The sequence below is a fragment of the Strix uralensis genome, chromosome 2 (genome assembly GCF_047716275.1).
Source record: "Strix uralensis isolate ZFMK-TIS-50842 chromosome 2, bStrUra1, whole genome shotgun sequence".
Lineage (NCBI taxonomy): Eukaryota > Metazoa > Chordata > Aves > Strigiformes > Strigidae > Strix > Strix uralensis.
Window position 1 is genome coordinate 118,531,104 of NC_133973.1, and position 15,382 is coordinate 118,546,485.

The 15,382-nt window shown below is 50.8% G+C and overlaps 1 protein-coding gene across 1 annotated transcript in view; it reads right to left on the bottom strand.

The window, feature by feature from the left end:
* Positions 1 to 7,785, bottom strand: part of FGF9 (fibroblast growth factor 9) — a 28,835-nt gene extending 21,050 nt beyond the window's left edge. The window contains exon 1 of the mRNA XM_074860047.1: positions 6,526 to 7,785. Within this exon, the coding sequence (XP_074716148.1) occupies positions 6,526 to 6,802 (277 nt within the window). The 5' untranslated portion in view covers positions 6,803 to 7,785. The remainder of the gene's footprint in view (positions 1 to 6,525) is intronic.
* Between the last annotated feature and the right edge of the window lie 7,597 nt (positions 7,786 to 15,382).

Here is a 15,382-nt window from a genome sequence, read left to right on the forward strand (position 1 = left end):
GAAAAAACAAACAATGTACATATTGTTTCCATGGAAAGATACTTTTTTTTCAGATGTGACTGATCCCTGAGTGACAAGCAGCTATTTTCAAAGGTGTTTTCCCATTTCCAGAGTTGTTTGGACAAAGATAAGGAACAGATGAATAAATCTTAAAGTACGATACTCGAACAGTGAAGCCCTTTGAGTCTCTCCTAGAATGATGCATTGCAGACAGCTTTAACGTACCAGATTAAAAGATTACTCTCAGTCTTTCTCATCGTTTATAAACACAGATCTAAAGCTCAGTCATATTCTGATTTGCACAACAAATAATACATTCAAAGAAAATAACCCCAAGTTTTCAGACTGCCAAAATTAACAGTATTAAAGTGCCTATGAAATTTGTCTTGCAAAATAAATTCTGAAAACATACATTCGAATCAGAATTGTGACATAAAAACGTTACACATGGAACCAAAATATCTACTTGCAGGCATCAATGAATCAGGAATATGGGGAAAGATTTACTCACAGTATGATCTTCTAGAGGTTTGAGAAATGAAAATCCTTAGTATAGTCCAGTCTCACACATTTCTGCCTAGATAGTAACCATTCTCTCTGGTGTATTATCTTTTACTCATCTCAAATTCAAAAATTAAAATATTCTAAACCTAAGTAGCAGTGTATAAATTATTAAGTCTTACCATGCACATAACAGCAAGCTCACACAGACATTTGTGCACTAGAGATGAGAACATTTTGCAGAGAAGGGGGCACTGCTTCTGTAAAGCTCCTAGGTTCAGCATCAATGTGCACAGTAGAGCAAGTATCTGTATCAAATAGCAGCTCATCTGGTTCTGAGGGTTTGGGGGTTTTTTGGCAGCCTTCCCCGCAAATTGCTTACCTTTTCAATGGGGATGCCATCAGCCAAACCTTGCATAAACCTAGAAGTCTTGTGGAAAAAATGGAAATTTCTTCCTATTTTGGGAGCGTTCATGTAAGACTGCAGTGATCTCACAGGAGTTATCCAGCAACGTTCAGAAGCACGTTGCTGCGTTATGCTACTTTCTGAGCCACAAAATAAATCAGAGAGTAGCATTTTCAATATATTTTGTGAATGTTCATGTAACTATTTTTAAAGCTTACTGGAAACTATATTTACATGGAATAATAAAACAACAATATAGTATGTGTCAAGTCTCACGTGGCCAATAAAAAAGCACTTTCATGGATTTTTTTAAACAATTAATTTGGCATCTCCCACAAAATAGTTGTGCACTAATCAATAACAGGCATGAATCACATAAATCTAACACAGCACAAGTTGAAGCCAATAGTGAAAATTTATAGCCAAGCTAATGTAAAGATGAAATGTATTCCCTGTAAGGGACTATTGATCACTACCTTATATATTATTCAGTACTACAAACACCATAGTCTTATTGTTTTGATAACCCTGTTTTGAGGCCTGGGCATCTTAAATTATTCTCTACATATGTACAAATAAAAAATACTAGGAGGAAATATTTTGTAATTATGGAAATTTTTTTTGGTAATAAAAAGTGGTAGCATGCTGTTTATGTGATATATCTAGTATCTCAGATACAATCGATCCACTGAAACAATTTAAACATTCCCATTATATCTGGACATGCAATACTACAGATTTCTTACTAAGGCTCTTTCTGTAAAGCTTTTACCAAACTATCATATTACCTGGTACATATTACCAAGCAATTTTAACTGAGGTTAAATCTTATGTTAAGTGTGTATTATACCATACTATAGCTAGGTTAGTAAGTCTGGCATCTTTCACATCAGTATAAATGTAGTCTTTAATTGCTGTCCTCACTTCAGATATTTGGGTGCATGCTGCTTAGTGTGTCAGAAGAACAAAAAAGCACTGTGAAATCCTATTTTAAGTGCAGAAGATGAATTCAAGGTACTTGGCAAAGAGCATCCACATACTTGAGATCAGAATAGAGACTTCTTCATTTGAAATATTCAAAAGCCAAGTTTTATGTGCCATGCTGTTAAGTCTTTCAGGAGGGGCCAAGCATGCAGCCTTACACAAGTCTTGCCAGTTTAAGGATTGCATGATTTGGCCCAACATTCCTGTGAATATTTTCACTGTATAGTTTCATAATATACAGATAGTACTTAGGACCTGAACCAGATATTAAAATAGATATTCTTCTTCAAAATGAGGCTGGACCAAATGAAAATCGGGACAGCTCCATACTTTAAAAGCTAGGGCCCTATTTATAGCTAAAAATGGGGAAGAAAATGAGAGAGGAAATAACTGTCTCAGTACATGGGATGCTGAGTATCTTCTTGTCAGACACTGAGCATTTTCTTTAATGAAACCCCTTCAAGGCAAAGACCCACTCCTCCACAAAGAGGTTAGGAAGAAAGTTTTGGGGAAAGTTATTCCTTACATGTCCACATAAGCCCTTCATGCACCTTATTCCACATGATCCAGCTTGGACCACACTGAATGGCAGCAGGACACCAGCCTGACCATAAAGGCCAGTCCTGCTTCTCCTGCCAGGCTGACAGGAGAGAGGTCGCTCACACAACGTAAAATTTTAACTTTCATCTAGTTAGCTCTGGTGAAGAACTGACCTACAGAAGCATTTGTCTTGGCTTTAAACAATGAACATCTCTGCAACTACACATGTTTTGTTGTGCTGCTCTGCCCTTTGCACATTTTTGCCTTTGGCTATATATAGGCTCTCTTTGTATTGCTGGATTGAAGCAGTTTAGCTTCCACTCAGCACCCTAACACACCGTCAAGGAATACGGTGAACAAGCATCTCTGCCAGCCACTTCTTTGTACACCCTCCCGGGAGAGCGGGGAGAACGGAAGCGGCCGGGGACCCGCGGGCTGCGCGTAGCTCCCCGGGCCTGTAGCGACCAGTCGTTCCCCCAGGGAAGGGCAGAGGGGCGAGGAAAGCAGAGCCCTCCGTGGTCAAGAAGCTGCCGGGAGGTCAGCGAGGGGCGAGGGCAGGGGCTTCCCCGGCCTCCCCCAGCCTCCGACGCCTCCCGCCCTCCTGCCGCCGGCCGGGGCTGCGGCGCTGGGCCGCTCCGCCGGGATGCGTCCCGCCTGTCGCAGCTGTCACCGCTCCGCCCGCTGCCCCTCATGACGCCAATTAAGAGACGGGAGCGCAGACAGCCACAGCCCCCCCGGAGGCAGCAGGGCCCCGCTTCAGGTTCTGGCTCTTCCAGCGCATTTGCCCCCCGCCCCAGCCGCCCCGCATCGCCTCCCCTCGGCAACAGTCAGTAGCGGGGGAGGCTGCGGGGGCTTCTCGGGGCCTTTCCCTTCCTCTAAAACTTGGCCCCCAGTTTCCACTCCCGGGGGCCGGACCCCTCCGCATGCATCGCCCCCGCCCCCCCTCCCGTCCGGGTCTGCCGGCTCTCCCCGGAGGCAGCACGGGGGAGGAGGGGAAGCAGCCCCGGCCCCCCGCATCCAGCAGCAGAAGGAAGGGGCGGCCGCAGGGCCCCCCCCGGCCGTAGCCGCCCCCCGAACCCGCCTCGCCCGCCCGAGAGCCAGAGCAGGAGCCGCAGCCGGAGCAGGAGCCGGAGCAGGAGCAGGAGCAGGCAGGGCGAGGCGGAGGGGCGGGAGGGCGGGCGGCTGCGCGGCTCCCGCAGATGATGAACGCAGCGGTTCCTTGTAGCAGCAGGTCCCAGGGAGCGGAGGTCACCTGCTGACAAGCTTTTTTTTTTTTTCTTTTCCTGCATGCTCCTATTTTTTTAATGCTGTGCATGCAGTACTTGTGCTGACGCACAGAGGCACGCCTCTCCGCTGTTACAGAGTTCCTGAATTTACAATGACTCTACTGTCTAGCAAATGCCCTAGACTAAAGGAGACTATATCAAAAATATTTCTTTTGTGACCCAGGAGAGATAAGGCTTTGATCACCGGAGATCGCATTACGGGGGGGACCGAGCCGGGCTCTCCCGGGGAGCTTTTCTTTTTGAGATGGACATCTTGCTGCAGGAATTGCGAAATACCAGGGCTCCCAGAACCGGGCGAGTATAGACACACAATATGGCTCGGTTTATTGTATGCAATAGGCACACATCCAACATAGCATCACAAAAGAATTACTCTTATCTGATGTCTCTCCAGAGGTGTGTGCAAGTGTGTGTGTGTGCGTGTGTGTGTGTGCGAGGAGGGGGATTCCCACAGGGCAGAGCCCAGAGAGGAGTTTACGTGCAGCCCCCAGGGTTTTCTCTTTGTCCGCCTTATTCCTGGAGGAAAACTTCCTTCTGACTCGTTCCCCCACATACACACACACACGCGCAGTTTTCCCGCACACGCTCAGAGGAGAGCAAGTTAGCCCCCTCTCCCCCCGGGCAGCTCCCACGTTGGGATGCAGACCTGCCCAGGATCATCACAGGACTTTACAATCACCAAAACCCAAATAGCATCTGCTATTTGGTGAACTCCAAAACACCACAGCAATGTCACGGCACCGATACAAGAGCAACGAGATCCACTCCCCGCCCCCAAATAAGCCGGGAGCCCCAACGCATCCCATGGATGGCTTTGCCGTGCCCGGTCTGCCTGACCCCGGACCAAGCAGGGGCATCACCGGCGCACTCCATGGGAGAAGAGTTATCGCAGGGTGCATCCCGGGGAGGCGAGGGCGATCAAACGGAGAAGGGGAAAAAAAAAAAAAAATCTATTTAAAGCCAAGGCGCTGCAAAGGCTGGAAGAGCTGCCCCTCGGAATTGTCAGCTTCCTACAACTGCGGCTGGAAAGCCATTTTTAAAAATAGACGCCGCGAATAATGTGGTCACCACCGCCTTGCGAAGGGAACAGCTGGCGGCCCCCTCGGGGGGCGGCGGGGCCCCGCGGGGTGCCGGCCCCCCGCAGCCCCGGCTGCCGGTGCGCGCAGCGGCGCGGCCGCCCTCCACCTGCCGCCGGCCCCGCACCGCGCCCGCGCCTCCCTGCGCCCGCACCCGCACCCGCGGCGGGCAGGGGGAAACCTGCGGCTCTGCCCGGCGTCCGCCTGTGGCAAGGGAAGTGCCTAGATGCAAACCGCCCCCCATTCCCCGCGCTGCGCGGCTGCCTAAAACACTTTCCGCACTTTTTCTCGCCAGCAAGCTTGGAGGTTGCGCCTCCGGGAGAGCCGCGACGTTCCCCCACCCCCCACTCCCCAGCCCCCCCGGGGGACCCCGGGCGGTGTGGGAGGGCGGCAGAGCCTGGAAGCGGCGTGAGAGTGTCAGGGAGCAGCGGCTGGCGGGGGATGGAGGACAAACCTGCGACCATGAGAGCCTCAGCCCTCTCCCCCTCGCGCCCCCGCCCTTTCCCTCTGCGCCCTTCGGAGATCGTCTCCTACAACACCGGCATTACCTAAACAGCTTCACAAAGCAATAAAATACAGTTTAGATATCGTTCGACATCTGGCATTAAAATACGAAGAGGGAAAAAAAAAAATCACCACAGGACTTTGTTTTTACGAGCGAATTTAAGTGCTGTCAGGTCGGTTCACTCACAAGTTAACTCCTTCCAACAGCTGGGAGCGTGGCGAGCTAACCTGGCGTATTTTCCTCACCCCTCCTTAAAAACACAGAGAATCAGCTCGTCCAGGCTGGTTTCGTTACTTTCGTGCGTGCAATCTGCCGGGCCTTTAACAGTCTCCCTGGCAGCCAAGAAGCTCCAGGCCCGCTTGACTCGCGTGTGCGTGTGGATGGGTGGATGTGTGCGCGCACGGGCGCTGAGGAGCGGCCGAAGCCATGAGCCCTCCAGCCCTCGCTGCTGAGTCACAAGCAGCGTCCCCTGGAAAGGAAATCCAGGGAACGCTCTCCCCCGCTCCCTGCCAGCCTGACACGCCAGAGCGGCGGGGAGAGGCAGGGTCTGGTGCGGGCTTCCCGCGGGTCAGGGCTGAGCGCGGCCCCCCCCGCGCTCCCTCCTTCCCGGGGCGCCGGGCAGCGGCCGCGGGGCCGGGCTCGGGCGTGTGGCGAGCCCCGCTGCCGAGCGGCGGGCGCTGCCGGCGGATCCTCGCCGAGAAGCCCGGTAGGCTGGGTTTGCCATCCTAGCAAGGCTGGGTTTGCAATCCTGGCAGTTACCAGGGCAGGTAATCGGCAGAGAAAACGAAAGAAAAGCCCTCGGTAATTTGCGTACAGGACGACGACCACTCCCTTCAGGAAACTCGGTGAATCTTAAATTGTAGTGGTTAATGATTAAAAACCCTTTAAACTCGCGAAATCAAATCATTCGGCAGAAACGTCCCGAGCAAAAATTCCACCACCGCCACCGCCACCTCCCAGTCCGTGTCTGCTCTTAGGCAGAACTTGGGGCTACACAAACATCGCTACCGAGCACCGGCGGCTCCGGCGTGGGCTCCTGCTCTGCTGCGGTGGTGCCGCTTGTGTACAGCTCCAATCCCGGACACATTCATTTTTTTCCCCTCGGCGGATCAGCCATCAGCACAAACCCCCTCCCCGCCCGCCTCGCACCCCCCGCCGTCCCCCCGCCCGCAGTTCTGCCCCATTATTTCATCACATGACCACTAAAGGGTTAAGGATAATACCTACCAAATCTGCTGTGGTCTTGCCTGGTTCCCTGGATAGTACCATTGGGGAAGATTTCTAAATGAAATCCAGTCCTGCAGTATAGCTGCCTCCGCCTGAGGATCCCCTTTAAATGGTCCAAGTCCGTGACCGCAGGCCCCCTGGGTAGCCCACCTGCCTCAGCCTGACCCAGGTGGTCACTTAACAAAACCGGACTATCCACCGGCAAAACGGGCACATTCCCAAAGGGTACTGCATCCTGCACACCGAAATAGTTCCCAACTTCACCTAAGGGAGCCATCAGAAGATTCTGCTTTTAGAGAATAAGAATAAACAATAATGATGGTGCCAAACCCAGGAGATATAAGATTAGGTATATTCCACTCCTCTCCCCTCCCTAGCGCAGTTACAGAGAAAATGTTCTTTCTTCAATCCATTAAATGCATAAATAAAAGTAATATTCTGTTTTGACTGGTACAGGTTCAAGGTCAAACCAGTTAGTCTAAGAAACCACCACTTTATACTCACACACTGACATATTTATAAACATATAGATGTGTTTATCTATATAAATGCATATATCCCCAGCTCTTAGCAAGCAATACGGTCTTCAGCCCATCCAACTGTAATAAAGAAAAAAATCCGTAGTTTCTCCATTTGGTTTAAGATAAGAATGACCATAGCAACTTAAATACCTAGGCGTTATAGGGATTTTTTTTTTTTTAAGATGCACAGGCTACGTCAGGATTTATGGATTCTGACTCCAGAAAGGCATGCGCTGTTTTTACTCTATAACAGACTGCATACATCAGCATGAATCCCGCAAAGGGGGAGGGGGGAAATCTCACGTTGTTGGCTGAGATAAATCCAAAAAAAAAAAAAAAGGAAAAAAAGAAAAAGGAAAAAAAACTTTTGACGTCCAAATCTATTATCCAGAATTCTCAGGAGGCTCAGCAGATGTCCACTGGTTTAGGATTATTGACGATCCACAAGCAAAGCAGCAACATACAAGTGCTTGTGTCTTTCTTGGCTGGCTCGAAACAGGTGTTGCTTCTGCAGGGCTCCCTGTGAAATGTTGTACTCCAGCACTGAGCTGCAGCTCTTGACTGTGGATCTCCATCCAGCACGCAGAGTGGCGCAGGAAGAGGCATTGGGCTGGGTTTAAGGTAGTCCTGATTGCTGCTGGAAGGATTCTCCGAGGTCCTAGCGCTCAGCCCTACCTGCTGCAATACAGAGCCGCTTCCAGCGCTAGGCACGGCGTGGAGCGGCTCTTACTGCTCTGCGGCAGCGCGGCGCACGCAGGCAAATAAATAAATAACTGGGCGAAACTTTGGGGGAGGAAAAAAAAAGCGGCGCGATGCTAAATATACCGAGCCCGCCCGCTGCGGGAAGCGGGCTCCTCGGGAGATGCCCGCATAGCCCGAGTCCCCCTTGACATTGGCGGGGGGAGCCGGGCGGGCAGCGCCCTGCCAGCCGAGCCCGGCCCCGGCCCCGCCGCCCGGCCCCGCCGCAGGGGAGGGGGAGGCGGAGGCGCGGCCGCCCCGCAGCGCGGCCCCGGCCCCGGCCCCGGCCCGCGCCTCAGGTAACCGGGCTGCTGCTGTCCCAAGCGGGGCTGCAACTCAGCTCCAGAAGGCAAACCGGCGGGGTCGCGGGAAGTTTGGGAGCTGGGGGGGGGGGATGGGGGGGGTCGTTATCGCCCACGCCGCATTTTGTTCCCTTCTCCACTCCGGCCCCCCGCCCCGGCAGCCCGCAGCCCTCCCGCTCGGCCCCTGCGCTGCCGGGGGCGGCCGCGCCGCAGCCGGGTGCCGGGGGGGCAGTTTCGGGGATGCCGCCGGGGGAGTGGGCAGCGCCGGGGCCCCGCCGCCGCCTCCGCCGCCGCCCGGGGCGCTCCGGGGGCGAACCGCGGCTCCCCGCGCCCCGGCTCGGGCCAAGTTTTTAGGAGCGCGGCGGAGGGAAGGGAGAGGCGGGCAGGAGGTGGCATGGGGGGAGGCGGGGGTGTCGATGCGTTCTGTAAGTACGCGTTCTCCCCCTCCCTCAAAAAAAAAAAAAAAGTTATTTAAAAACGCCAGGAGAGACCCGGCGAGCGGGGAGAGGATTTGTTTCTTCTTATGATGCCGAGGATTGGTGTTACTGTGGTTTTGCCGCTTCGCTATAGCTGCATTAATTAGCAAAGGGACAGAAGGGTCTCCTGCCGTTGCAGAAGCGTTGCTTGGGCAGGGCTCAAGGACCGGGCACGATGCAGACAGAGGCTTGCGTGAGGGAGAGGACGGCTCCGGCAGCCCCTTGAATTCAGTGCAAAACCTGAAGACAGCCTCTTTTGGGGGTGGCGGGAGGAGAGAGAGAGGCAGGGAGAAAAGGAGAAGAAACATAATATCTTGGGGGCTGAGGGGAGAGATTGCACGGTGTGAATGATGATGTGCATCGCTGAGGTGGTGGGGCCCAGGAAGGTCACTGGTGGAGGCTGGAAACAGAGCTCCGGACAAGGAGAATTTTGCGACAGGGTTAATTAAAAATAATCGACTCTCTGCATGTCCTCCAGCTCGGTGGCCATGCGGTGGAGGGGGCAGTTCTCCTTGCCTTCCCCACCACAAACACCAGCAGCCCAGCTCTGACTGGTGCAGCCTTTCTGCATCCCCCCACTTGCCACTGTGACTTAACACTTGAGAGGAAGGAAAGAGACTTCTAGTTTCCATGTCTAGCAGGGAAACTGCAGCAGGAAAAGGCTGTGTCCTGAATCCTCACGGACCTTTAGGGAACTGACACACTCCACGCCAGTGGCGCATGAGCCACCTCCCTTTCATTTGACTCCATTGGTCTTTATTGCTATTTGAAGGACGGGATGCAGAAGCTTCAGAGCAGGGTCCCATCACGCTAGTTCTGCACAAACCCACAAAAAGAAACAGTTGCTGTGTGTCAGTCCATGCATTTTGATGTGCAAGAACAGAGAGCCCCTCTACACCAAAGCAGGAAAGTCAGCGCTCTCTGGTAAATAGTTCCACAGCATTTACCCTTTATAATGGGTTTAAGGACACTGCTCACACACACACCCTGGTTATATCAGCGTGAACAACTGCAGAATGACTTGGGAAAAACTGCAGGACTCACCATGTCAAAAATCATTATTCTTTATCAACTGGATCGTGGCAGTACCCGGAGGCCCTGCTCAGGGCTCACAGTCCCATTGTGTCGGATACTGTAGACACATGTAATAAGAGAGATGGTCTATGCCCAAAGAGCTTATGATCTTAACCCATGATGAAAGACAACAGGTGTATACTACAGACCCGTGGGGGAAGGATAAGGGAAAAGCAGCCTTGAGAAGAAAAAGCAACAGGCCTGGCCAATGACAAGTGTTTGGTGTCAGAAGGAAGTTTTAAGGAGATTTGAAGGAGAACAATAAAGGAGCTTTATGGTTATTAATGGGAAGGTTTTTCCATGAGTAATGGCTAACTTGGAAGAGAACATAAAATTGCTTGTTAGGAAATGGACTGCTGAAAAGTGAAGGTTTGTGCCACTGGCAAAGCAAAGGGAATATTGCAGAGTGACTGAAGGGCCTGGTATCTAGTGTGCTCTCAGCCTAGAAACAACTGGGAAAGAGGCTTCCAACTCCTTTCCAGTGCTTTAAAATTTACATTTCTAGTCCCAGTGAAGAGTATTATATGGATTTTTATTTTTTTCTCTTGTCCAGGCTTCAGTATTTTCTATCTTGTACTTCACACCAGCATACCTTATGAAAAATATCTGAAGGTAAAGAAGAAAGTATTGCTATAGTTGCTTTTCTTTTTAAAGCAACTTAAATGAAAGCCTATGGATTATTTGCTATAGGAAGTTTAGTGTTATAAAAGTGTTATCTAAGTTGAGGCTTTGATGTCTGAATTACTCATAAGTATCAAAGCCACACATGAATTATGCAGGACATCCCCAAAATTATACCCATCTGTGAGTAGGTGGTGTTCCAACCCTGCTTCACATAAAATCTGTGTGATGTGTAATGTCAACCTTACCCCTTACAGAAGTTTGGCTTTACTGATAGCTGGGGCTGTATTAAAAATCTACACTTTTATCCCCAAGACAATGAGGCAGGAACATCCCTACCCCTAGCTCCCCTCTACTCGAGATTCACACCCACTTCCCTTATACCCTCCTGGAATTAAAGCTGCATCTGCCATAGTGAGTCATCAAGAGCTTACTCATCAGCTTTATGCAGGATTTTAACTCCTGCAAGCAGAGCTGGTCAGAAGGATCCTGCATTTCCCGAGGAGTTCCTGGCACACATTCTCCTCACATGTACCACACTAATGTGACACCTCTGGCAAGTTAAAAAAAAAAAGTTGTTTTACCTGTACTCTGCCAACCAGTTCAGCTTTACATGAACTTTTCACATATCAGTTTTTGAGTGTCATCTAAAAAAAAAAAAAAATCAGCCTGCCACAAGAAAATGTTGGTTTTGTTTTTTTTTTTTCATTCTCCCAGATTGCATAATTTCACCAAAAGTACAGGATCCTGTTCTGGAGCTACAATGTATCTCACTCATTTATTTCCCAGCCTTGCAGATGGAGAACTGAAAAGGCTTATATTAGAAAGAGAGGTGCTACAACTTTTCTGTGAAACACATGGCATTTGCCATTTTTACTAAAATGTCTTGAGTCAGCAAACTTTTAAAAGTTGCTTTTTTATAAATCAAGAATAATATAGAAAGTAATGCTATTTTCAGTTTTCTTTACAAATAAGAATTTTTAGTGTACTTTGAAGCATGATATAAACCTGGATATGGTAAGAGTATTAATTCATCTCACCTCACTTGAGGCTGCTACAGTGCAGACATCAAGATCTAAACTACTTGTTCTTTAACGCAGAGAAATAGGAGCAATTTTAGGGCACAAACCATCTGACCTATTCTAGGCATCTGCTTTAGGATGACATGACTCATGCTCTAAAGATGCCTAATTCTTCCTCGTGTATGAAGGGAGCCTATATTAGATGTAGACTTCTACAAGACAGAGGTCTAGATAGGACTGGATGGATCCCATGCTATAACCTGTGCTATACATGTGATTCAGCATTTCCCCAGAATGGCTGGTGAGGGCACTAAACAATTAATACAGCTGCACAAATTATCCTCCAAAGAAAGCTCATGTTATCTCAGCAACGAAAAGTTACTGAAAGTCATGATTATGAAACATTAGATTGCCTGGAAATAAATAAAATATTTGTGAAAACCTATTAGCCATGTGATTCAGGTTAACTGGATTAACAGAGAAGTGCCTACAAGTTTAGAAAACTTGAGTTAGAGGAATGTATTTGCTTTCTCACTTCAGAAACTGTAGAAAAAATAACAGTATTTATGACCAAAAAAAATGACCTATAAGAATCCCAGAAGACAACATGAAATGGCCTGTTTCCCAGTTCACCAAATTTTCATACCAGAGGAGTGTAAACCATGCCGTTTAGATGGAAAACTCCAAGAAAACACCAGCATCAGTGTCAACACACGATACGCAGCCACAGCAGGGTATCTGACATGTATTTCTGATGGCGTTATGCCATATTGCCACATACAGGAATTAGTGAATGTACATTAAATAAGCATTGGCAGAATATGATCTTTGTGACTGTCCTAGGGAGACAGTTACCAAGTTATATGTTTTAAGATATCTTAAGTAAAGTACAAAAGTAATAAAGTCATTATGGGTCAGATGTAGTTGAGTGCATTGACATAGGTGTTGATACAGTCCTTCGGAATGCCTGTCTTTGTTGGTGATACTTGAAGGTAGATAAGTGATGTAAGTGTGAAAGCTGTTTAAAATTTCTCCAATGCGTGTATTTATACATGGCTTGTATCTGCTGTTTTAGTAATGAATTGACTGTCCATGATGTTGCAAGTCCCTCCAGCTCAAGAGCCGTTGATTGGAAGGAGAAAAGGAGAAGGAATCAGAGTTGCCATGTGTGCAGGTGACCGCAGAGGCCTCCGCATGGCAAGCGATTTGCGTGGCACGGCTCACAGGACTGCTCACTGTGAGAACGGGTCTGCCACTGCCCCCCCTTTGCCTTGTGCGCCTTCCCTGCCCGGGCACACACAGCAGCTGATCAAAGAGGATTCCACCTTCCTCACGCTCCCATACTGTTGGTGCTCATTTGCGACTGCAGGCTCAGCAGGGTTTGCCAGCAGGCTGAAGGGTGGCCCTGAGGTTCTTCCTTTGCCTGATATACTCCCTTTGTAGATCGTTCACTTACCTGCAAGATGAGGCGGCATTCGTCTACCAACCAACCCAGACCATCAGCTGGACGCTACTTACCAGTCCTAGGGGAGCTGCCACCAGCAACCAGCTCATCGTCCCCTCCCTGGGGCCAGGGAGAAGGTGCCTCTCGGCGTGCGCCCAGCCGGGCAGGAGCTGGGTGCGTGCCCCCGCTTACCGCTCTGCCTGGCGCAGCAGCCCGGTGGGCCTTCGCCCCGCGGAGAAGGTGGTCCGTGACGGCTGCGTGACGGCTCCGTCCCGCTTTCTGGAACGGCCAAAGGCCTCGCTAGCTTTCCCGATGGAAGCGATTGCCTCTCCACCTACGGCACCGTGGCCATGCCGGACGTTCCCTCCCGCATCACCGGAGCCCAGGCGAAGGCCTCGGGCCCGCTGGCTCTCGCCGCCTCCAGGAGGCACCTCCGCGGGGGCTCCTCGCCCGCCGAGGGGGCGGCGGGGCCGCGCCTGGCTGCCTGCAGCAGCCGTCCCGGGCGGCTCCCCGCGGGGCCGCGGCGCCGGGACCCCCCGGTGGCGGGCGCGGGGCCGGGCTGGGCGCGGCGGGCTGCGGGGGGCTGTGGGGCAGGGGCAGCCGCCCCGCCGCGCTTGTGCGGGGCTCTCTTGCCCTCTAGCGGGCAAAGCCAGCGGGGCGGCCCCGCCGCGCCCCCCGCCGCCGCCACCCCGGGCCAGCGCTCCCCCGGCGCCGCCCGAGCCCCGGCCCCGTCCCGCAGCCGCGGCTCCCGTACCGGGGACAGCCCGGCCGCCCCGCTCCGGCGAGCGGGCGGACGCGGGGCAGGAGGCCGGGGCCGAGCCCAGCGCCGGGCGTGAGGGTCCCCCGGCTGACGGGCGGCCGTGCGGCGGGTGATGGGCAGCCTGGCTGCGGAGCGCACCCGTGAAGGGCGCCTGTCCAGGATGCCGCCACCACGGCCCAGCCAGCAGCGGGGAGAGAGACCCAGCGCCACGGGCCCAACAAGCAGCACGAAGAGCTGATGAGCGAGGCCGTGACGGGGCAGGCGGAGGCACCATTCGTCTGTGACGGGTGCGGTCCCTTCAGCTGGTCCCGGTGGCCGACCATGTCCCGCTGCTGCGACACTGCCCGCCGCGCAATGGATGGGCCCCAAGGGGAGCACGGGGCTATGCACCCCCAGATGCTGGGCAGACATGGGGTGCCCGCTGCTGCCGAGGACGGGAGCAGTCGGTGAGGACAGGGGTGCCCCAGGCACGGCTCTGCCACGCAGGGCACTGGAGGCAGCTCTGCAGTGAGCCCACAGCTGAGTGGGGATGGAAGTGGAGGCTGTGGGAAGGGAGGATGTCCGTGCTCATGTGGGGTGTTCTGGCGTACCTTAGGAAGACCAGTTCCTTAAGTTGTTTACTAAAAATTCTCTTTTTTTGCTAATGAATTAGAAAATTATTTCAGTATCGCCATCTCCATCATCTTCTTCCTTCCCAGATCCAAATCAGTAAAAACTTTGTCCTTTCCTACATTATTTTAGATGTACTATCTCCATCTAACAAAAGATCTTACACCATCACTAGGAATTCTTGCTTTACAAATGTTTTAGAAAATTTGCATTTCTTTTCAAACCTGTCACTGACTGAGTTTCTTCCTGTAGTCTTCAGCTTGACTTTATCACTTTTCCCCATTTTGTAAATGTTTTATAATTTTACTCCCTCCCCATTCCTAAAAATATTTTCAGTATTATATATTGCATTTTTGCTCTGACTGCTGTTGTAATCACTGAACCACAACAGGCGTAAAAGTTGTCCTTTTTATGAAATATGGCTTGTTAGCCATCTAACAGAGTTCAGAATTTGAGTTTGTTTTCTTTCTCTCTAAAGCTTCCCTCCTCTTACTTTCATTTAAAATTTCCCATTCTTTGGGAAACCCTGATACCTCTGGGGTGACCGTCCCCTCTCGTTGTGGTTCCTTGAAGTAGGGTAGTGATGAGAAAGTCCTCTGTTTGCTGGTAGTGAATGTAGTCAGGTCACTTGGAATGTAGTCACTTGGAAACCTCCCCTCTCTGCTACAGTTATTATAATCCTTTCTAATATTTTGCATGCCTGTGTCCGTTTCATTCGCTTAAGCACTATCCAATTACTTTGTTGATAACTAACATATTTTGCGTGGTTTTGCCTGTTGATTTCCTTAATCATTCTGCTGCTATTTCACCAATAACTCAACGGTATGTAACTGCACTCTGATCAGTGATGTGAAGGGACAGAAAATAACATAACCATTTTCTTAAAATAATTACTCTGGGTACGTACTAATGTTTTCCTTTTGACTGGCCAAGACAAAAGCATCTCTCTGACTAGAACCTCGGCTTGTTTCTCCTGAACTTCCTGCTTTTACAGCAAGACTGGAGACCTTTCCCTCTCATACGGGGTGGAAAGGGGCCGCCCTGGAGAAGTCAGTAGTTGTGGGGAGCTGAGGGACTGTAAGATTACTAAGCCATTCCCCATAGAGGGCTGCTATCTTCTATTTAAGCTGCTTCTGTTTCCCCAATCTCAAGAAGTATATAAAGGAACTGGGCAAAAGCATGAGAATGAATGCTTTACATTTTGGAGAGAGTGGAAGGTCATGGAAAACGCATGCCGTCTTTTGGGTGTGAGAGACACTGTCTGACCTGTTTTGATTCTCCAGTTAATGT